This window comes from Trichosurus vulpecula, chromosome 9 (assembly GCF_011100635.1).
Source record: "Trichosurus vulpecula isolate mTriVul1 chromosome 9, mTriVul1.pri, whole genome shotgun sequence".
Taxonomy (NCBI): domain Eukaryota; kingdom Metazoa; phylum Chordata; class Mammalia; order Diprotodontia; family Phalangeridae; genus Trichosurus; species Trichosurus vulpecula.
In genome coordinates, this window is record NC_050581.1 from 156,967,626 (window position 1) to 156,992,973 (window position 25,348).

At 38.6% G+C, this 25,348-nt stretch overlaps 1 protein-coding gene across 2 annotated transcripts in view; it reads right to left on the bottom strand.

Annotated features, from left to right (window-relative positions):
- Positions 1 to 25,348, bottom strand: part of GRM7 (glutamate metabotropic receptor 7) — a 1,033,386-nt gene that overhangs the window by 517,332 nt on the left and 490,706 nt on the right. For both annotated transcript variants that reach the window (XM_036739727.1, XM_036739726.1), the window contains exons 3-4: positions 6,228 to 6,369; positions 5,065 to 5,219 (exon numbers count right to left, since the gene is read on the bottom strand). In XM_036739727.1, the coding sequence (XP_036595622.1) occupies positions 5,065 to 5,219; positions 6,228 to 6,369 (297 nt within the window). The remainder of the gene's footprint in view (positions 1 to 5,064; positions 5,220 to 6,227; positions 6,370 to 25,348) is intronic.

Here is a 25,348-nt window from a genome sequence, read left to right on the forward strand (position 1 = left end):
CATGGATTTGGACATTTAGAAATTCAGTCTAAACCTTTCATTTTATAAATGATGGAACCAAGGCCTAGCTGTATTACGCCAAGGTTACACAACCATTTGGTGGCAGAACCAGTACTAAAAATAGGCCTCCTGACCTCTAATCTAATGTTCTGTCCATTATCTCACACAACCATTCATAATGGATTATGACTACTACTACCACCACCACCACCACCACTATCGCTGCTGCTACTACTACTACTACCACCACCACCATCACCACTGCTACTACTATTTGCTACTACTACCACTACCACCATCACCATGATTGCTGCTGCCACTGCTACTACTACTACTGCTACTACTGCTACTGCTTCTGATAACTCAGATTAAGATAGTGCTTTAAAGTTTAGGAGCTTTCTCCACCTAGAAAATACATATAATAAATAATGCAAATATTATTATCCTGCTTTTGCAGCTCAGGCAATTACTGCTCAAACCATTTAAGTGACTTTCTTAGAGTCACAGCTAATAAATGTCTAAGCTAATATTCAAATCGAGGTCTCTGTCTCAAAGACTGTGCTGTTCTCAATGCCCTGTGCAAAGGAGGATGAAGATCTTGTTTCAGGAAACTCTTAAGACCCTGAGCTCTCCCAATGTTTGTTCTTAAAAGGATGGGCTAGAAATGATAGCTAACCACAAGAAGCAAGTTTGTCAGTGAGGTTAGAGGATTGAGATTGCATTCTTTGCATAGGAACCCCACATAAACCCAAGGAAAGAAGTAGGGATGCAGGATAATATCAGAGGAGAGCTCAATTCTGGATAGATCTTCAATATAAGTATATTATTGACACTGTGAAAAAGTCTTAGTTAATAAACATTAATTAAGCACCTACTACTTCCAGGCACTGTGCTAAGCATTGCGGATACAAATATGAAAAAAGAAAGATAGTCTGTGCTCTTAATGAGCTTATGATATCATGATAGAAGACACCAAACGAAAGGAAGATAAAAGGGGGACGGGGGAAAGGTGGGAAGGGGAGCATGATGGAGAAAGTCCAAAGGAATAAAGATGGGTATGAAGCTACAAATGGATGTTATACCAGATTCAATCATGTTTGCTCCACTCCAACCACACACACACACACACACACACACACACTTTGTATATTCGCATATTTCAAAATTGTGTCAGGAGCCAAGCTTCTTCGTGGAGCCATTTGAAAGTCATCGTCAATAAGGAATAGCATTAGAGTCGTCTTTGAAAACCCAACTTCACTTACAACTCCCTAATGTCGGCGATGATGAAGGAAATGAAAAGATGCTGACCTGCGACCCTCTGTTCCCAGTCAGAGGATTACCCAGTACTAAGCCAGCCCCCAAGTGGTAGAATGTTTTGGAGGGCAGTCAGTTGACATAGACTTAGGCACTTTCCTCTCAGCAGAGCTATTCAGAGCTGGAGATGATTATTGAATGCCTGAGTTAATGGGACAACACAGAGGCAAAGAAGATGCCAGGGATTCCTTGGCTCATCAGACAATTCAGGGAAACTAAAAATTACAGAAGGGTTTTGGCTCAGGAAATAGAAGAGCACTGCCAAGGTTTAAGACATTCCTTGGCTCTCCTGTGAACACCAAACAGCCAAAGATGTCAACGAAGACCTTTCCATGACTCTCTTCCTTTTCCTTGCTGGAAGTATCTGTGGATTTTTCCTTATTTTTTTTAAAGAGGTATACTTGGGTGGGATATGCTGGGATTATTTTTCTGACAAAGACTTATTTGTTTCAAGGATTGGTGACAGTACAGTGGAACTAACAGAGTTTGGAGGCAGGACTTAAATTCTAATCCCATTTCTGACATTGCTTATATGAGCTCTGGCAAGTCATTTAATCTCTCAGGGTCTCAGTTTCCTCAACTGTAAAGTGGGGGTGCTGGTCTAGCTAGCTTCTAAAATTCCTTCACACTCCAGATCTTTGATCTCCTGATTCTATTTTGCTGATGTGGATCCTTTTGCTACTGATAGAAATTAAAATCTTTCTATAATTTAGAAGACAATCTTTAAGAATAACTGAGATTGAACAATTCATCCCTCTGCAGCCAATTTAACAATTAATTTCCCTTTGCTTAGCCAGGATGCTTCTCAAATGAAGACCTGAAGTCCATGACAAGCCCATCCATAGTCCATAGCTCAGGAAGAGATGCTAGATAGAGCTCATGCTCTTGTTGCTTATTTTTGCGAACCACACTTAATTTGCATCTTCCAAGGGGGGATCATGAAGCCAAAGTTAAGAAGACACTAGTGAGTAGCTATTAGTGACTGCATTGTGATATACTTGGAGGGGAAAATGTCCTTTAAAGAGGAAATTATTAACCTAGGTCCATGAACTTTATTTTATTTTATTTAATATTGGAATAATTGCATGAGAATAAAATTGTTTCCTCTGTAATCCTATGTAGTTTGTTGCATGTGTTTTAAAATGTTATTCTGAGAAAGGGTCCATGTGTTTCACCTGACCTCATCCATCCTCTATTTAGTCTCCAAAGCGATTTTCCTAAAGTGCAGGTCCGAATATGTCATCCCTACCCCTCATCCCCCACTCAATAAATTCCAGAGGCTCCTTATAATCTCCAGCATAAAATACAAAATTTCCATTGGAGAGAGCAGAGACTGTCTTGCCTCTTTTTGTATCTACAGTGTTTAGCACAGAGCCTGGCACATAATAGGTGTTTCATAAATGTTTATTGCCTGATGAGAGTGCAAAGGTGTCTATATAACAAACAAAAAAAAATAACAGCAACAAAAAAGATTAAGAACTCCTGCTTTGAAGGAAAGGAAGCAGAAAGCAAAACTTCCTTATATCTTACTCTGTTTAACTGTCACACATTGGAAAATACACAAGTCTGGGACTTCAAGGCATAGGACCATCTCTAGGAGATAATGTAGGGTAGTGGAAAGAATCCCAAATTTGAACTCAGGAGTCTTGGCTCCAAATTCTGCCTCTGCCACTCAGTACCTGCCAGAGCTTAGACAAGTCACATCTCTTCCTTATGCCTTAAATCAAATGGAGGGAGGGGCAGGGATATATTAACTGAATGGCTTCTAAGGTACTTTCCAATTCCAAATCTATTACTACAGAATTTACTTCATTTCTTCCTAGCTTTAAACCTAGGCCCAGGTGGTGTGGCAGACAAAGTGATGGGCTTGGAGTCAGGAAGATTTGAATTCCATCCCTACCTCCTGTCCTTCCCAGTGTGGCCCTGAGCAAAGCATTCACATCTCCCAGGCTGTTTCTTCATCCACAAATGAGGATGATAATAGCACTGACCTCCCAGGATTGTTGTGAAGGTGAAAAGAGCTAAAAACGACAATGATGATGATGATGGAGGTGGTGATAGGGCTACCATTTATATAGAGCTTTAAGATTTGTAAGGCCCCTTTCCCCCTGGTAACTCATTTGGTACACTGAACAACCCTGTGAGATAAGCGCAATTACTACCCTCATTTTATAGGTAAAAAAAACTAAGTTATAGATTGGTTAAGTGACATATCCAGGGTCACAAACCTTGTAAATGTCTGAGGCAACGATTGAAACTCAGATTTTCCTGAATAACAGTTTTAGGCTTTATCCACTGAGCCACCTAGCCATTGGGACTTGGCACATATAAAATGTTTTGCATCACGTAAAGCTGAGCTATCACTGTGGTTGCTTTTTTGTTTGCATTATTGTTGTCATAGTCTTCATCATCATCATCATCATCTCATCACCATCATTGTCACGTGATCTTAAATGGCTTCTGAGATGTCTTCTAACTTTAGAGCAGGGGATCTGAACCTGGAGTCAATGAATTTTTTCTTCTTTTGTTTTTTTTTAATGATAACTACACTTCAATATAATTGGTTTTATTTGTAATCCTATGTATTTTATTTTATGCCTTAAGGTACATTATTCTGAGAAGGGAGCCATAGGTTTCACCAGTTTGTGAAATGGGTCTATGACACAATAAAGGTTAAGAATTCCTATTCTGGGGTCACGATTCTATGAAAATTCAGTGGAAGCTACAGGTAATTCAAAAGTGACTGGGGATGTTTTTTCAGACTCAAAAAAAACCATCATAGGAAGGAAGCTGAGAAAAGCCACCTGAGCTTTCCAAAAGCCTACACAGACCAAGCATCCAGCATTCTGGAGAGAGTAATTAATTAGGCTGGAGGGGAGGCAGAGCAAAAAAGGAATGCAAATATTTGATCCCCCTTTGAATGAGAAGCCAGAGCTCATTTTAATGTGTGAAGCATGTTCCAGGGAGCCTTTGGAGACAAGACCTAACAAAAAGAAATACAAAGCTGGGTACCCATGGAGGAGTTCTCTTTCTTTACACAGAATCTACTTTTGAAAGAACTTTTCTTTTCAAATTAAACGAGAACATAAATTGTAATCAGCAAGTTTTGCTCACCCAGAAGGATGCCAATTAGATTTCCCTCCACCCTCCTGCTTTTGGAAAGTCCCTGGGGCTGCCAGGAAGGCAGAGGCCTCAGAAGCTTACAGGGATGCAACGGATGCTAGCTTCTGAAAAGGGTGATATGCTATGTAATCACAGGCTCACAGGGCTGTAAGGGACCTTGAGAGGTAATGGGGGGAAACATTTCCCATAGTTATCCTGCTAGGAAAGTAATGGATAAATTACAAAGGGAATTTATTCTCTCAGATAATGCATCTCACTCACATAGGAGTGTGAGTGTATTGTTATTTCTCTTCATATTAACTGTAATGCTATACTATCAGAAAACTCCTGTGGTATGAGTGAAAAAAAATGCATGCTAATAATTCTACCATTGGGAAAATAATAGAGTTCGTTGAAAAGAGGAATATCAACTCAGAGAAGGCACAGGGGAAGGTGTGTGACCTCATTTTGTGTTTCACAGATGTTGGGCTTGAAATGCCGATGAATAAATAATGTATGAGCCATAAAGTCATGGGCTTATACACCTGCCTTTGCCCGCATCATACTTAGCAGCCACTGAGAATCACTCCCAGGCCATCCTGGCTCCAATGGAATGGAAGAACCAGCCCTGGGAAATCCACTTCTTACCTTCAACTGTGGCTCTCTTTGGCTGAATGGTGATGGCTCCTTCAGCTATGTCTTCATGCTGATGTAATGGGTTGACTTTGGAGCCCCAGCTGTCTGATCCCACCCATAGGAAATGACCTACTTGGTCTGCTCTTTTGGCTGCTGCCAGGATCTGTCTGTGGAGAGGAGCAGAACACTTGTAGTTAATGGAAAGGGCGGGGCAAAACATTTGTACTTTAGTCCAACCCAATCAAATGCAACACCTAGTCAGTAAATGTCTGATAAAAGCACAGAGTTTCTGCTGTACTATGAGATTGCTGAATTCTAAGAGCCAAATCTGCAGTTCCCTAGAACTTTAATTCAAATACCTTATCAAAGAATTTTAGGGAGATAGACTCATGTTCTAGATTTTTATTTTTCCAGATGTATCAGATGTTAGGTGTTTTGGTCTTTTATTAAACTATGATCTCATGGAGCCTAGAAATGACTTTTAACTCAGTTTTGTCCTTCTTGTTTGACAAGGTGGAAGTCAAGTTTCCTGATGGCAGGAGACATTCCCCCTGTTATTTTTATATCATCATAGCCTACTATACACAGTAGTGATTACTCATTGTTCCATGTCTTCATGAAAGGCAAGGCTGCCAAGAGTTGGGAACCCACGTGTTCTCTCTCAAATCTGAAAGTCAGAAATGTAGTCACAGAGCATCGAGTAATCATTCTCTTGACCAATGACCAGAATCTCAGGAAAATGGGCAAGACTGAACCCAAGAATCATTATTCAAAAATAAAAGCGTACCCTTATCTATTGTCAAACTACAAACATTTGTTTTCAGACTTATAAAGTCTTTAATATAACAGATAAAAGTCTTCTAGTATTTTGTATTTCTAACCAAACAAAAATTTCCAAAGGGTTTGTTGGTCTTTAATTTTTAAAAATAATATAACATAGTACTTCTACTAATAGGAGGTGGGGAGGAGTCCAGAATGAATGATAGCAGCCTGCTGTGACTTGCATTGTTTCCTATCATTAAGTATGCAGCTTAGAAAGCATATATTGACTTTGTCAGTATGTAATAATAGCTTTGATCCAATACTCTCTTTTTCCCGCTGGTGCCTTCATCCTGATCTGCCTGCTTCTGGAAGCTGTCACATGCATATTAACAAACTTCATCAATCATCCTTACTTTATATCCTCATCGTTGGCAAAAATCACCACGGCCCTGGAGTTGGGAGTATCCAAGAGCTGTTTGATAATTCTATCAAAATCAATGGTCTTGTCTTTCCGTTCTTGAGGGATTCTCACTGACTGAGCAATGCAGAGCCCACCTATGAGAAGAGAGAGACAGAGACAAAGAAAGAGGGAGAAACAGAGAGAACAGAGAGGTAGAGGAGACAGAGATAGAGATAAAGAGAGAGAATGGAGAGGGAGAGAGACACGGAATAGATATGAGAGAGAGATAGAGAGAGAGAGAGAGAGAGAGAGAGAGAGAGAGAGAGAGAGAGAGAGAGAAGAGAAGAGAAGAGAAGAGAAGAGAAGAGAAGAGAAGAGAAGAGAAGAGAAGAGAAGAGAAGAGAAGAGAAGAGAAGAGAAGAGAAGAGAAGAGAAGAGAACTGTCAATTAAATACTGGAAGAGAAATAATAGCAACAAGAATTAGAGTGGGAAGAGGAGAGATATTTTCCAAATTCCTTATTGCATAGCATTTGTAGTGACAACCCTGATGAAGCCATCAGCTATCACATAGCATTCTGAACCACTGATCCTTGGGACACTGCTCCACAACCTCATTGTTTCTGCAGCACAATTACAAATGTCTAAATGTACTAGGGCACATAGATTGAAACTGGTTTAGGGGAATGAGGGATGAGGCCAAAGAAAAAACAAGATGGGAAAGAGAGCACAGTGTTGTAGATAGAATTCACAAAGTGTAGACAGGTAAAAGCAGGTTTCTAATCATGCCTTCAACATCAAACAGCCCTGTGGACAAATGACTTTACATCTGTGTGCTTCATGAAGTTGTGATAAAAATGCCTGTAGTATCTGCCTCATAGGGTTGTTGCCAAGACACATTTAAAATACTTTGAAGATCCCAAAGCATGATAGAAATGTCAGAGAAAAAGTAGGGTGGAGACAAGACCTGTCCCCATTCAGGTGGTCGTCTGCCACTTACAGTGTCAGGGAGTTGCCCAGGGGAAGTGCCTTTCCCTGAGTCATACAAACAGTTTGGGTCAGAGGTCGTATGAACTCAAGTCTTTCTGACTCAGACTAGCCCAGCTTCCTCTCCACTGCAGCATTTGCTGCCTCTTTTAGATCTATCTATTACTTTATGTAGCAGGGAGTTGGGTCATTTAGATTACATACACTCACTTCATTACAATAATAGAGAAGTGGTAGTTGATTTCTACTTCCGTATGTTTATTGACTGACGAACTGAAGAAAACTCACAGGAGAATGTGAAAATTCATTCTGGGGCAGGATGAAATATCTTTTAAACCGTGGTATCAAATACAGTGTGATTCAACAAGCTCATCTATAGCATCTGCAAGTGCCAGGCACTGCACAGGTGCCAAGGGTAGAAATACAAAAACTGAACAATCTCTGCCCTCAAGGAACTTGTTTCTCCTGGGGAAAAGGTGGGGCACAAGCTGCATAGAAGATCTGTGATCCTGGGCACAGCTCTAGAGATTCAGGTGTTGTGGCTAAGCCATTGAGAAATTTGTTTCCTTTTGGCTATGAATGGCTGTCATCTTTGGTCAGACCACCATCATCACTCCCCCCCCCCCCGCCCACACACACAGTCTTTCTCCCCCTCCTCTTATCCTTCTCCTCCACCCTCCTCCTTTCTTTTCCTTTCTCTTCCTCCTTCTCACATCTTTTCACTTTCCCCTTCCTATCTCCCTTTTCCCTTCTCCCCTTCCTTTTCTTCTATCCTCCTCCTTTCCTTTAGAGCCAGCTATGTAGCACAGTGGATAAGGTCAGAAAGACATGAGTTCAACTCTAGCCTCAGATATTTAATTGATGTATGACCCTGGTCAAGTCACTAAATCTCCATCTGCCTCTGTTTCCTTAACTGCAAAATGGGGTTAATAATAGCTTCTACTTTGCAGGATTGCTTTAATGACCAAATGAGATTGTATTTGAAAAGAACCTGGTACATAGTAGATACTTAATAAGGGGTTTTTCCCCATAATTCTCTACTCTCCCATCCTTTTCTTTCTCCCTCCCTCTTTCTCCCCTTCCCTCTACCCTTTTCCTCTTCTCCCCTTTCTCTCTCCCCTGCTTCATTTCTTCCTGTTCCTCTTCTGCACTTCCAGGTTCTGATGCCTCAACAACTACTACCAAGCTAAGTGCTAAGGTCCCAGTGAGTGCTACCAAAGTGTAAACTCTAGACCTCAGGTAGCCTGATCATATAACCTGAAGTTATCTCTCTGCCCATATGGCTAGCTCTCCTACTGGACTTGACATTGGATCATACAGGCCAATGTCTGTATTCTACTGACCTGAATACAGCTTGTAAATATATTCATCTGGCCCATGGCAAGCTGGATAGGGACCTAACAACCTTCTATACTAAGGGAAGATAATTGTTAACTAAAACTGAGGCTGCCCATTGATTATTTCTTCACCACCATAGCTTTTTTGGGTGTTCCAGGGGCTCTAGATGGCACAGAGACTTGTTGTGGCTTTTCTCTTAGGCAAGTTTGGGAAAGCCAGGCACTCACCCAGCAGGAACAATTACCCAGATCCAGTATTTGGTAAATAGATGCTTGATCCAAGACATTCAGGGAGCTGGAGATGGGGTGGGGCAGGGAGAAATTGTCATTCTAGCAACCCAATTATGGCTTGAGAAAGAGATGGAAATCATGCCCAGTCTGAGCAAGAGAGAAAAACATCCTCTATGCAATGGAGATAGCAGGTTCAGCACCATTGATCCTGAGTTTGAGGAAAAAGAATCCAAATCACCTTCCTCAAACTGTTCAGAGGATGCTTGGGAGAAGAAATAGCTACATTGCTACCTTCCCAGCAGGAGGAAAGGAATAGTATTGGATGGAAACCCAGCATCCCATTAGGATTCAATTACAGCTGAGTGATTAAGCAAATTATAGGAAACTCCATTTGGTGTGATTAGGAGAGAGGTGTCTTTTACACGTAGATCCAGGACTTTCCCAGTGGCCCAATAGGAGAAGTGATTCAGGGAAGGTATGTTGATTGTATAGCAGAGCATGTTTCTCCCTCTAATGTAGAACTGCCCACAGGTGGGCCTAATCAAAGGCCTCTGCAACACCATGCTCCAAAAGAATAACCACTATTAGATGAAGTAATGATAATGAAAAAGTTCCTAATGGCAAATATGTGAAAGCTGATGAGACTGGGAAATAGAAGAGGTAGCAGAAGAGAAAAAAACAGCATTGTTTCTCTGTCACTTTTATCATGCTCCAGTTCTCCTTGCTGTATAAACAATCTCATCATCTAGAAATGTTAGCCTAGAACCATATGTATATGCAAATTTCCACTAATTAATTTAAATATAGTTACTAAGCAAATACAAGTATTTGAATTGATGTTCAATGTTTTTAACTAAATAGAAAGGCACTGTGGTGTGGGAGATAAACAGCCAACCTTTAGGTCAGGAAGATCTGGATCCACATTCTACCCGTGATACATACTGGATGTATAACTTTGGGCAAGACAATCTCTCAGTGACCCCATGAAACTCTCTAAGTTATGGAGCAATTATGACTGATTGGTGTCTGCAGAAAGTGTTCCCTTTTTGAGAGTTCGCTATACCAATTAAGCCATGGGTCCAGACCTTTTTAAAAAATTCTGATACTAAATATATTAGAATTTTGAGTGGTGGCTTTAGAATTGGGAATATTTAAAAAGAATATGATATGACTTCATATGTGTAATTGATATCATATTATCTTTTCAAGGGGTAAAAGGAAGGGAGAGAATTTGGGACTCAATTTTTTTTTAATGAATGTTAATGGTTTTTTTACATGTAATTGGAAAATATTTAGTGAAATAAATAAAAAAGAATGTGAGAGGTTTTTGAAAGTCCATTCTTGTGGCCCATAGTGGTCCATAATAGCCAGTGATATGACACTAAAATTAAAGAAAGATTTTAGTAGCTCCCCAAGGAAATAATGCAGACTTCCAATTCAAGCCCATAAACCTTCATAAAGCCCCTATTATAGATGAGTCACTGTGAGAGTCATTGAGGAGAAGGTCAAAACAAAACAAAATGCAAAAGTACCCATGTGCTCAAGGGGCCTCCATCTTAGCAACCTGTAAATATGGAGGTATGGACATAAAATTGGAAGACGATGAAGAAAACCACAACAAGGAAAAATGATGGGGCACTACTTCATGTAGGAGATGGCATCTGATCTGAGCCCTGAAGGAAACTAGGGATTTCTAGATGTGTAGGAACAAAAGGGTTAGCATTAGGGTTAGGGCTACAGGCCTTTGCAAAGGTATAAAGAGGTGCTGAGTTCAAAGAACAACAAGTCTCTAGAATTTTGAGGATAAAAAAGAAAATAATATACAAGTATATAAAGTAAAAATAGAGGGAAGTGCAGGAAGGAGTAAGAGAATTTGGAACTGAAAATAATGTTAAAGAAAAAAGGGGTGGGGGGGAGAAATCGAAGAGCCTGGGTTCAAATTCAAAATTTTACAGTGAACACTGAAATTCCCTTGGGTTGCTCATTAGCCTTTTTTTATTGTAACAACCCTATCTCCACACAAAGCTAAATCCTCCTCCCATTGCAGTTTCCTTCAAAAGCCATTGAATTCCTAACTTTAAATCTTCATAGAGAAATGCAATAGTAGTCTAGCGAACAGATGAAGAATGGTGCTCTTTCCTTCCAGTCTGTTTCTTTGGTTCTTAGCTCAAATGAGGATGCATATACAAAGTGCTTTGCGAACTTTAAAGTACTAGATAGGCATTAGCTATAATAACAACAATTATTTTTACTGTTTTTAATACATTTGAAGGAAAATAACCCAGCAGCTGGTATTCAATGGGGACATTTTTCATAATAAAAATGCTTGATATGACCAGTGCACTTCTCCTGGCTGGCATTAGGGATTCCTGGCTGAGATTTGCAAATAATACTAGAAGAAAATGTGGTCCGGTGCTCCAGAAAATTTAACTCTCTTGCCCCTCATTGTGAATCCAATCACAATTTACTGGTATTTTAACTGTTAAGAGGACACATACTTCTTGGAAAATAAAAAGTGCAGTAAAAATAAACAGGCCAGAACATCAGCAAACAAAGCTTTGTGCCACAGGATGCAGGATAATGCTTTAGAGTCAACTGTTAAGTCTATAATGCTTTAAATTTTGAAAAGCGAGGCGGAGCCAAGATGGCGGCTGGTAAGCACGGACTAGAGTGAGCTCCGTACCCGAGTCCCTCCAAAAACCTATAAAAATGGCTCTGAACCAATTCTAGAATGGCAGAACCCACAGAACAGCAGAGGGAAGCAGGGCTCCAGCCCAGGACAGCCTGGATGGTCTCTGGGTGAGGTCTATTCCACACGGAGCTGGGAGCTGGGAACGGAGTGGAGCAGAGCCCAGCCTGAGCGGCGTGGACGATCCAGACCAGAAGCCGGGCGGAGGGGGCCCAAGCGCCCTGAATATGTGAGCTGCGGCAGTTACCAGACCCCTCGACACACAAACACCAAAGACTGCAGAGAAGGTTAGTGGGAAAAGCTACAGGAGTGGAAGGAGTTCGCGGTTCGGCTTCCAGCCCCGGGGGCAGCGAAGGTGGGGCAGCTACAGCTGTTGTTACTTCCGGCTCCAGGCCCACCTGGTGGGAGGAATTAAGTGGCGGATCAGAGCAGGAATGCAACAGCCTGCTGAAGATCTATGCCCAGTCTGGACTGGGGGTCCTTGGGGAAGGAGGAGTGCGGCTCTGACAGAGCTGGCACCTCCCCCCCAAACGTAGAACATAGAACTCGTTAGTCTACAAGCAGTCATACCCCACTGAAAAACTCAAGGCTCAAGTTAGTTGGTTGGGAATATGGCCAGGCAGCGAAAACGCGCCCAGATTCAGTCTCAGACTTTGGATTCTTTCTTTGGTGACAAAGAAGACCAAAACATACAGCCTAAAGAAGACAACAAAGTCATAGAGCCTACAACAAAAGCCTCCAAGAAAAACATGAACTGGCCCCAGGCCATAGAAGAACTCAAAAAGGATTTGGAAAAGCAAGTTAGAGAAGTAGAGGAAAAATTGGGAAGAGAAATGAGAAGGATGCGAGAAAACCATGAAAAACAAGTCAATGACTTGCTAAAGGAGACCCAAAAAAATACTGAAAAATACACTGAAGAAAACAACACCTTAAAAAACAGACTAACTCAAATGGCAAAAGAGCTCCAAAAAGCCAATGAGGAGAAGAATGCCTTGAAAGGCAGAATTAGCCAAATGGAAAAGGAGGTCCAAAAGACCACTGAAGAAAATACTACTTTAAAAATTAGATTGGAGCAAGTGGAAGCTAGTGACTTGATGAGAAATCAGGATATTATAAAACAGAACCAGAGGAATGAAAAAATGGAAGACAATGTGAAATATCTCCTTGGAAAAACCACTGACCTGGAAAATAGATCCAGGAGAGATAATTTAAAAATTATTGGACTACCTGAAAGCCATGATCAAAAAAAGAGCCTAGATACCATCTTTCAGGAAATTATCAAGGAGAACTGCCCTGATATTCTAGAGCCACAGGGCAAAATAGAAATTGAAAGAATCCATCAATCGCCTCCTCAAATGGATCCCAAAAAGAAATCTCCTAGGAATATTGTTGCTAAATTCCAGAGCTCCCAGATCAAGGAGAAAATACTGCAAGCAGCCAGAAAGAAACAATTTGAGTATTGTGGAAACCCAATCAGAATAACCCAAGATCTGGCAGCTTCTACATTAAGAGATCGAAGGGCTTGGAATGCGATATTCCGGAGGTCAATGGAGCTAGGATTAAAACCTAGAATCACCTACCCAGCAAAACTGAGTATCATGTTCCAAGGCAAAATATGGAGTTTCAATAAAATAGAGGACTTTCAAGCTTTCTCAGTGAAAAGACCAGAACTGAATAGAAAATTTGACTTTCAAACACAAGAATCAAGAGAAGCATGAAAAGGTAATCAAGAAACGGAAATTGCAAGGGACTTACTAAAGTTGAACTGTTTTGTTTACATTCCTACATGGAAAGATGATGAGTATGATTCATGAGACCTCAGTATTAGGGTAGTTGAAGGGAATATGCATGTACATATATGTGTATGTATATATACATATGTATGTATATATATATGTATATATATGTTTATGTATATATAAGTGAATGTGTATGTATGTATATATCTATGTCTATATGCATGTATGTGTATGTATGTGTATATATATATGTATGTATATATATGTAAAAGAGAGAGAGCAGACACAGCATGAGTTGAAGATGAAGGGAAGATATCTAAAAGAAATAAAATGAAATTAAGGGATGAGAGAGCAACATACTGAGAGAGGGAGATAGGGAGAGATAGAATGGGGTGGATTATCTCGCATAAAGGTGGCAAGAGGAAGCAGTTCTATGGGAGGAGGGGAGAGGGCAGGTGAGGGGGGAATGAGTGAACCTTGCTCTCATCAGATTTGGCCTGAGGGGGAATACCATACATACTCAGTTGGGTATCTTACCCCACAGGAAAGAAGAGGGAGGAAGATAAAAAAAAAATAAAAGGCGGGGGGGATGATGGAGGGGAGGGCAGATGGGGGTGGAGGTAATCAAAACAAACACTTTGGAAAGGGGACAGGGTCAACGGATAAAATTCAATAAAGCGGGATGGGTTGGGAAGGAGCAAAATGTAGTTAGCCTTTCACAACATGAGTATTGTGGAAGGGTTATACATAATAATACATGTGTGGCCTAGGTTGAATTGCTCAACTTCTTAGGGAGTGTGGGTGGGAAGGGAAGAGGGAAGAGAATTTGGAACTCAAAGTTTTAAAATCAGATGTTCAAAAACAAAAAAAGTTTTTGTATGCAACTAAAAAATAAGATACACAGGCAATGGGGCATAGAAATTTATCTTGCCCTACAAGAAAGGAAGGGAAAAGGGGATGAGAGGGGAGGGGGGTGATAGAGGGGAGGGCTGACTGGGGAACAGGGCAACCAGAATATAAGCCATCTTGGAGTGGGGGGGAGGGTAGAAATGGGGAGAAAATTTGTAATTCAAAATGTTGTGAAAATCAATGCTGAAAACCAAATATGTTAAATAAATAAATTGCATTCAAAAAAAAAAAAAGAAAAAAAAATTTTGAAAAGCACTTTGCATCCATTATCTTTCTCATTTGTGTCTCCAACAACCTTGTGAAGCATACATTGCATATATTCTCCATCTAGTTTTATTGATGAAGAAACTTAGACCAGTTCTGAAAGTGGAATGGTTACATAGCAAATTAAGTAATACAACTCAGTACTTTCCAATTCCAAGGCCACCACTCCAAAACCTCACAAAAATTGGTCACTGATTTAAGAAACTACAAGGTACTGTATTTATAAGAATGGTTCCAACTTTCTGGAAATTCAGATAACTGTATAAGGACAGCAGAAAAGGGGTCCTTTTTTCCTGGCTACTCATCATAACCAAGAATTTCTAACAGCAGTCAGAAGAAACGCATGCATGGGTAATGCCAAGCATTGTTAATGGGAAAAATACATTCATCAAAGACTAGCTGGTGGCTTATTTTCCTTTAAATGTGTTAAAAATAATCAGTCAACAATCTGAGATTTGCATCCCAATTATAATTGGAGACATATAGCAGAACTCAGAGAATTCAGTCCCTTATTCAGATCTGTGTATATTATAGCCCTTATCCTATCTCTTCACGAAAGGGCCAGTCTATAAGGCAGGCATTCTTGTTGTCTTCCAACATCCCATTATAATGTCTGTCCATCATACCTAGCTGAAGATTCCAATATTGGCCAGCTTTGGCAGAATTCCAGTCTATGATCTCAGCCCACCCCCACCCTCTGAATGATGTGCTTTTATTTACCGAGAATAAAAATGGGAAAAACACTTAAGAGAAATTCATACATATCCTGTAGTGATAACAGAAAGCACAGCATTCAAGTAAGTTGACCAAAGCTCACAGAACTAAGTTAGGAGGAAAGAAGTAATGAATTAGTTGTTCTCAGAAAGTCTAGGATAGAGAATTAAAATATTGTTTTGTTTTTTTTTGTCTTAGACCTGTGATTCCATTGGTTAAGAGGAACTTATGATGAAGAAACTTCCTCCAATGATACACCTCTTCGGCTCCAACTTTGAAAGTTTGCTAGGTTAAGAGACTTGTCCAGAGCATGGCAGTATTACTGTACAGATTACAAGTAGAATTTGAAAACAGATCTACCTGACTCCAAGTCTAGTGCTCTATGCACTGTGCAACACAGCATCCCAATAATAATCAATATAAGATGAATAAGATTGGCATTGGCATAGAATTCTAAGGTTATGAAGCACTTTCCTAACAACAGCTCTATGATAGTGGTAGTGCAGGTTTTATTACCCCCATTTTTCAGATGATAAAACTGAGGCCCAAAGATATTAAATTCTGTTTCACATTCCTTCACAGCCATCTTCTTGGCATCTACTCTGCCTGTCACTGCACCCTCTATGCCACTGAAACCTGACATCTGCCCAACTGAAGCATCCTCCAAACCACACATCATGGGCAAGACAACTTAATCCTTTTGGCTCTGGACCTCCCATCTTGGGAGCTCTTGATGGTAAGTGTGTCACATTGACCATGACAGCTAGCAAGCCCCATCCATATTTCTCCTGTCTCCCTAGCCGTGTTCTTGCCAACCACTATGCCAGGATACATCTTCCTCCTTATCCCATGTGTTTACCTGGATATCTCAAAGATATAATTTATAAGCATTTAAGAAAAGAGTGGGCAAAAAATAATAATAAAGAAGTGACATAGTGATGACTAAGAACCACCAGGAGATCATTAAGGCATGGCAGGAGTGGGGAGTTCCCTGTCACTGAAATCACAAAATCACAGAATTACACTCACGTTCAGCCTAGGAAGGGGGAGCCTACTACCTCCTCAAACAGTTCATTTCACTTTTGGACAATCCTAATTTGGGGGAAGTTTCCCCTGACATCTAGCCTAAATTTCCCTATTTACAAATTTCATCCATTGCTCTTAGTCCTGACCTCAGAGTCCACATAAAATAATTCTAATCACTCTTCCATAACACAACTTTTTGGGTATCTGAAGAAGTTTACCATGCTCTCCTTCCACCCTCCCTCCTCACTTCCCTTTTCAATCAAAGGCAGCAGGATATACCAGGCATCTCTCCTATAGTTGGGAATTGAACTAGATGATTTCTGGCATCCCTCCCAATTCTGAGATTCTATAACTCTAGAGATGTTTTTTTTGTTGGTTTGTTTTTCTAATTCATAAAGTTCAGAAGGCAAATTGTTCTTTCCCTTAACAAGAACTCAGACATTAGTTTATTTTTGTTGTGACGATTTTCCCCCTGTGGCTTGAACAACTTCAGCAGCCGGGATCAATTGCTGATAGCCTCAAAGTAGTGCCTTGGTTAGGATGCACCACACTGCCAGCCCTGGTCAATAGCTAAAGGTGGAACTTGGGGGGCTAAAATTATTGCAATGGTTCCAAATTACTGCATCAAGATCACCAACAATGCCCTTATTGCCATTACAATGGAATTTATGAGTTCTCCTTTTTCTTGACCTCATTGAAACTTTCAACTATATTTACAGCTCCCTCCTCCTAGCTTTTATTTGCTCCCTTGGCTTGAGAGAATCTGCAATTGCCTGATCCTCTCTTGGTTGTCTAACAGTACTCCTTCTGTCACTTCACATGCTGTCTCTTTCATTGGCTCCTTATGCTTTTCCTGAGCCCTTCATGTTGATGTTCCTCAAAGGTCTACCGTTGACTCTCTTTTTGTTCCTCTCTAGATGTTCAGCCATTGATACTCCCATTGATCCACACTACTTCAACTACCATATTGTAAGAATGACTATTAAATTCACATAGCCCTGACCTCCCTTCTCAATTTTACGTAAGAATGTCAAACTTACTCCAGGAGCTCTCCCCCTGTTCCTGCTCTGCCTTCTGACATTCCGATTTCTGACAGTAGTATAGGCATTGACCTTGTCTCTCATGTTTATAACCTTAGAGTTAAAAATGATGATGATGATAGCTCACATATATCTGTCTATCACCTTAAGGTTCATAGAGCATGTGCATGCATATGGCTGTATATTATATATGCATTTGTATGTGTATGGGTATGAGAATATATAGTATGGAGGATTTATGGAAGGACATGGATATAAATATGAGAAGGTAAGGATGGGTTGTGACCTGTCTATGAAGGTACAGAAAGTACGTACAGTCACAAGGTAACAATTCTTTTGAAGTATGTCAGATATGACTATGTTTATACATTTATTTTTGGCAATAGATAATTGCCTTGTGAAATCCTTCAGTGTCTTCTTAAAAATAGTGCTTTCTTCCCATAATTATGAAAATTAAACAAATGCATGTAAAAGCATTTTCACATGCTAACACAAAGTTGTCATTAAACAACACTTTGTCTCATTAATTCTCCTCTTTCATCTCTATCCCCCTCTCCCAAAACCTGATTGGAAAATCTGGGTTTTGCAGGGATTTTTATCCTATCAAATCTGTGTATAGAACAAATATTTTTGGAAACTATCATTCTATTTGGTGTTCAAAACACTTCTCCACCCCCTCAAAAGTAATGTGTTCCCTGTATCCCACTTTCTTCAAAGCCTTTTTGTTCTCATGGAATCTCACACAATATCAGAATAGAAAAGACACTTAATAAATCCTTATTTCATTCTCTGGAGTAGAGATGAATTAAATGGCACCTTAAGAACTATATAACTTCCTTCTATCTACATTTTGCAGAAATTATCCTAAACATTTCCTAATTGTTCAAGAAACTTTGTCATTCAGCTTTGTGTATACTCTTGTAAAAACTAATTTGAGCTATATATTTAAATTAAAGACATTAATATCTCATGACCATCAGTCATTATTTACTGAATATGTAGAGAACGTCCTTTGCTCCTTGAGCAGTGGTGCTGAGTCCTGCCTCTCAGTAGCCCTCTTCTTCTTTACCAAAATCAGAGCTTATTTTTCAAACTTCCATTGCCTCAATTTCTATGCCCAAAGCATTTGCTACATATTAATATTTCCGGCATTACTGATGGTTTGTTTAACTGTTGAATTCTAGAGTCAAGCTTTTATTGATGTATTTCTCCTTGGATTTCTAGTTAGATGAGGACTATGAAAACTGATTTCCTACCTTTCAATGTACTGGTCTGTCCTTCTGCCCTCCACTCAACCTATATACCAATTTTCTTCTATGGTTCAAGAGAAATCAAGCTGGGAAGGATGTATTGGTATTGGGGGACTCAAGGCCACTGCTAATTGCAATCTTTACTTAGATTTGGAATAATTCACTTAAGAAACAAATCTCCCCAGACCAGAGATAGTTTACCTGTTTGTAAAGTGGGACACAATCTACCTATGAGAATTTACAGAAAAGCTATCATCATTCTGTTCTTTTGTTTCCATAGAACCTAACAACGTGGGACTCTGCATGAGAGAAAACCTTTCTACCCACCAATCCTACATGGTAGGGAGAGCAATCTTCTGCCCATTCCAGCACCTTTTGCCCAAATGTACATGCTTGAGCACACTCAAACATACACACAAACACACACATACACACACACACACACACACACACACACTATCCCAAGGGATTCCAATGAATCTGACCAGCAGTAAAACATTCAAAATCTAATATCATGGAGCTAAGTCAAAGGTGGTATTCTCTTTCATGCAATTTGAGAATGTACTTGTCTTGTGTTCCATTATTCATATTTATTGTGATTATTTGATAATAGAAAAGAAACATTATTCATCCCCAAAACCAATACTGAAGTTATAAAAGAAAGTTAAGGAAAAGCCTTTTCTTAAAGATCTCATGTTGATTTTGATCAGGTGACAATTCCCTACACTCTCAAAATAAGTGGGACAGGGACTTGCATGCAGAAATTACCTTAACATCCTGAAAAGAGATGCAAGTGGTTTTTAATAAAACATGATTTAGAGGGCAGATTTTATTTCATAGGTCACCGAAAAAGGAATGAGAATGAAAAAAGAATAAGGAAGTATTTTCACCTTTGTCATTCTAGGAGCAAAAGGCTATTTTGAATATAATAAATTAAATCACATTTTAATGAACTGTCCAAGAAACTACATTTTGCCCATAAAACTGACATAAATGGTTTGGAGGGAGATGGATTTGCAAAGCAGTTATGCATGAATAAGGAGATCCTGGTTTCTCACTGTGGTGCCTCTCATGACAGAAGGATGATGAACTAATCATGTCTGCCATCAGACCATTCTAGCTCAAAATTTGCAAAGTCAACAAATCCATAAACACCACATTTACCAATTGACACAACAAATACCAAATTATGTGGCAAAACATGATTATACAAAATGAAGCATCATCAACTGGATGTAAAATGTTCTTATAGAATTAACTTAACACATCATCTTCTAACAATAAATATGGGTTCCAATTTAGGTTAAACTGAGCAATCACTTTTATGATTATGTAAACTTTTGACATTAAAGTTCTTGACTGCAACACATTTCCCTCCCAAGAGGAAAAGGTACAAGTTTCATTGACTTTAAATGTCTTAATTACATTCAGGATCAAAACTGAATAGCTGCCTTTTTAAACAAAGTAATATGAATTAAATGAATCAAAAGACTCCGTCCAGTCATTACTATTGAAAGTTACTGGCTATGTATCCATGCAGCATCTTAATTCTTACCCCATGCTTCCTGAGAGCCTGTAAGGCATAGAGGATGGAGATCTGAGCTAACAATCAAGAAGACCAGGGTTCACATTCTACCTGCAACACGTAGTGGCTGTGTGACCTTGGACAATGTTCTCAAGGTGAGTCCTGTGGACCTCTGGGGATCTCTGGGACCCTTTCAGGAGTCTATGAGATCAAAACCATTTTCATAATAATAGCAAGATGTTATTTGCCTTTTTCACTCCTCTTCATTCCTTCATTTATGTGGTTTCAGATTCTATAAGTTAACTAACATTTAGAAACTACTAGTTATCAAGTTTAGGTGTAGTATCAAACGAGAATATCCACAATTATCTGGATAGGGTATTTCTTTTATTATTATTTCTTCTCTTTTAAAACTACATTGTCTATTTGAGACCAGATTTTCTTACTACTTCAACCAAAACAACATATTGTCACTGTTTGAATGTAGAACCAGATATTAGAATCCAGATGTCTTCTATTAAGCCAGATATTAAAGAGATAGGCAAAAAATAAATAAATAAAACAATGCCACTCCTTACCACTTTTTGAAAATATAGTTAATTGTTACAAATATGCTATTTATATTAACATGCAATATTTTATTATTATTTTAAAATGAATTGATAAATACTTTTAAATGTGCCAGTTTTAATTTCTAATATGTTAAATAAAACTATAACTCACATAAACAAAAGCTCTTTGTGGCACTTCAGTAATTTTTAAGAGTGTAAAGGAGGATGAGACCAAAAAGTTTGAGAGTTCTTACTCTAGGCAACTCAGTAACACTGTAAGTTATATAGGTTACAGAAAAGGCACATTGGTAGAAGGAGTTACTCTACCTGAGAGTTCTCTCTAGCAATGAGATGGTAGCTCCTATCCTTCTTCCTGCCCAGGGAATCTTATGAGAATTAAACTCTTAAAAATGTTAAAGCTATACTTAAATTTCAGCATTTATTGAAAGAGATAAATGGAAAATGAATCAGATAAGAAGAAGTAGAAGTAGAAAGAAAAGGATAATATGACAGCCTGACCACTCTAAACAAACGAGTATTTAGTTCATTCTCCAAGGACAAGGAAGAGCCTTATCAAAGTACAGAAAAGTTGTGCTCCTGACTTTCTGTCTGTCTAGGATGATGCTTTCAGTTACATTTCAAGAAGTGGTATAAGTCTTACTTGGGTTCACCCAGTAATGTGGCATGATTTTATTGTTTGCTTTTTAATTATTTTTTTCAGCATTCACTTCTATAAAATTTTGAGTTCCAAATTTTTTTTTCTCATTCCCTCTCTATGCATGTACAATCTTATTAAACACATTTCCTCATTAGTCATGTTGTGAAAGAAGAATTAGAACAAAAGGGAAAAACGACGAGAAAGAAAAAAAGGGAAAATGCTTCAGTCTGCATTCAGGCTCCATAATTCCTTCTCTGGACATGGATAGCATTTTCTATCATGAGTCTTTTGGAACTGTCTTAGGTCATAATAATGCTGAGAAGAGCTAAGTCTATCACAGTTGATCATCAGACAATGTGGCTGTTACTGCGTAAAATGTTCTTCTGGTTCTACTCACTTCACTCAGCATCAGTTCACGTAAGTTTTTCCAGGTTTCTCTGAAATCTGCCTGCTCATCATTTCTTATAGCACAACAGTATTCCATTATATTCATATACCACAACTTGTTCAGTCATTCCCAAACTGATGGGCATTCCCTCAATTTCCAATTCTTTGCCAGCATAAAAGAGCTGCTATAAATATGTTTGTACATGTGGGTCCTTTCCCCTTTTTAATGATCTCTTTGGGATATAGACCTAGAAGTGGTATTGCTGGATCAAAGGCTATGCATAGTTTTATAGCCCTTTGGGCATAGTTCCAAATTGGTTTCCAGAATGGTTGGATCAGTTCACTCTACCAACAATTCCAATTTTCCCACATCTTCTCCAACATTTATTATTTTCCATTTTTGTCATATTAGTCAATCTGATAGGTCTGAGGTGGTACCTCAGAGTTGTTGTTTTAATTTGCAATTCTCTAATCAATAGTGATGGAGAGCATTTTTATATGACCACAGATAGTTTTAATTTCTTCATCTGAAAGCTGCCTATCCATAACCTTTGAGCATTCATCAATTGGGGAATAATTTGTATTCTCATAAATTTGACTCAGTCATGTTGGAAAGAATACTTACTTTAGAATTGGAGAACTAGGGGTCAAATCCTGGTTCTGCTATTCAGTATGTGATCTTCGGTTACTCATTTATCATCTCCAGGCCTTAGATGTTTCATTTGTAAAATGAAGGGGATGGACAGGCCCATAAATTGGAGAATGGGTGAAAAGTCATGGTCTGTGAATGCAATAGAATAATACTGTGCTAAAAGATATTATGAAGGGGATGATTTCAGAGAAAACTGGGAAGACTTCTATGAAATGAAGCAGAGTGAAGTAAGTAAAACCAGGATAACAATCTATACAATAAAAGAGAAGCAAGAAAAGCAACATGGTAAAACTTTAACAGCTCTGATGATCTTAATTCTAAAGAACTCATGAGGAAACATCCAACTTACCTCTCGACAGAGAGAGGACAGGCTCAGGGTACAGATTGAGATAAATATCCAAAGCTATATATTGACACAGACATATGGATATTGATCTAGACTAGATAGACATAAAGAAATACAGCTATGAGTGTATACACATTTACATACATATATGTGTGAATATATATATATACACATACATACATACATACATACATACATATATACACATATATACCTATCTGTGTGTATCTACCTATGTATCTATCAATGGAAAGAGAGAAAAATGGCCAATATGTGTGGGAATCTGCATGCTTAACTAGTCACATTTGTTACAAGGCTGATGACTTTATGGTGGTGGGTGTGAAGGTTAATAAAAGAGAAAATATATTTTTTATTAATTTTTGAAATTTAGATTAATTTTTAATAAAGGGTTAGATAACATAATCTCAAAGGTCCTTTCCATTTAAACCTATTATTTGATACTTTCCATACTATTTGACTGATTTTCTGGTTACATGCAATCATTGTCTACAAAAGGTGTTAAACCCTAATATGGTCTTCCTTTTCTATCAATCAAGATCCTATGCCGCCTTCCTCTTATCAATAAAGAATTTCTATCTTTATTGAAGGCTGAGTTTAAGCACAACCTTGACACAAACTATTTCTGATGCCTCCAATTTCTTGTTCCCTCCCTCTTTGCCAACATTGCTAGCGTTCGCTACTATGTTCCCAATGAATGAATATTAATTTAATCTTTAAATACACTCTCAGCAAAAATAGGACAGTAAGCCTACCAGCTCATATACATTATGAAATAGTGCTGGGCAAAGGACCACTCAGGATTTTGGTTTCATGGTTTTTAGTTGACTATCTGCTGTTTGGGATTATTTGCCCTACTATGGGTCCAATTAGGCAGTAGCTACACAGACATGAAAATGTTAACTCGTTTCACAGATAATTGCCCTGATATTTCCATAATCAGTATTTTGTGTCTACGTGATTGTGAGCATTGTGATTGCCACCACATGCTAATTAAACCTAGAGAAATTAGTACATTTTCTCAATTTCCTTCAAAGCTCATTTTCCATCACAATACAATTAGATTATTAGGCTGCAATAGAGACAAATTAAGAGTTTATATATTTTTTTTCAGTAAAGACATCAATGCTTCTGTAGTTATATTTGAACTGTCACCTTAGGAAGGCACATAAAGTACTTTCAGTTGCAATAAAATTATTTGAACTGATTTTATTAATATGTTGTTGGAATCATAGCCATGGAAACTCATTAAATAAACCAAAAAAATTTGGGATGGTCAAAATATTAGATGTTAGGTCCAGGATCTAAAAAAGATCTTGATAAGCTCCTAGTATATGGGGCTAAATTTTAAAAAGAGGAAATTCAATAGGGAAGAACGTGAAATCATACAAAACAAAACAAAAAGCTTTACAAGTATAAGGTGGGAGGGGTGTATTTAAATATCAGCAAGAATGGCAAAGATCGGGGGATTCAATGGACTACAAATTCAATATGAGTCCATAAAATACTAGCCAAAATATCCCATCCTGGGTTTTAATTACAAGGAGCACAGCTTCCAGGAATAAGGAAAATATTTTCTCATTATACTCTCCCCTCATCAGACTTCATCTGAAATTTTGAGTTCAGTTATGGATGCCTCAGTTTAAGGACATTTGTAAACTTGGAAAATGTCCAGATAAGAGCAATTAGAATTGTAAAGGGCATGGAATTCATGAAAGATGATAATAATAATATTAATGACAATAATAGCATTTATATATCACCTAATATATACTAGTCACTGTGCTAGGCTCCTTACAAATATCCCATTTGAATCCTTAGAGACAGGTATTATGATCATCATTTTAAAGTTAAAAAGAGGTTAAATGACTTGCCTAAGGTCAGATAGCTAGTGTCGGTGGCTGGATTTGAACTCAGATCTTCCTGACTTCAGTCCTGGTTCTCTATTCACTGAACCACCTAAATGCCAAGTGAGGAATGACTGAAGGAACTTGATAAGTCTAACCTGGAATAGATTTGAGGGTGCAGAGAGAGGAGGGAGGCAAGGATAGTTGAATGGCTATCAGGAGGAGGAGTGATTAGAATGGTTCTGCTTGACCCCAAAGGGCAGAAGCAAGAATGATGTGTGGGAGTTCCAGATCAACCAATACAAACTTGTTGTCAGGCAAAATTTCCCACTCAGTAAATCTGTAAAAGTAGAAGTGACAATGGGCTGCTTCGGGAAATAGAGAGCTCCCCTTTACTGGATGTCTTCAAGCAGACTATTTAAAGATATGTTGTACAAAGAATTTTCATTCAAGAATGGGTTCAACCAGATGGCTATGGAGTTCTGTTGCAAACATAAAGTCTATATACATTCTCTTTAAAGATATTCTAGGGGACAAAAATCCCATTTTTTCTACATCTTAATAATTCAGACTTGAATAAAATGATATAAAAATAAAGGTTGGCACCAGATAAAACAATGAAGACATTGAGTTTTGTGCATCATTCTATAAATTGACATCTATGCCACTGAGTAAAGAGAGGAGAAGCTACATAATTCAATGAAGTCATCCATCTTGAACAACTTGGAATTTTTTTTTAAAAAGATAAAACCTTTCAAGAAAAAAAATCCTTTATTATATACAAAAAAGTCTGACAAAATAGTGTCAGTGCTAGGGAGAACAGCATGGTGTGTGTGGCAGAAAGAGCCCATTAGATTTGGAGTCAGGGAACCAAGGTCCAAATTTTGCCCATGTCATTTGTTACCTGGAAACCATGAGCAAATCATTTAATCTCTGAGCATCCATAAAATGATGGGATTGGGCCAG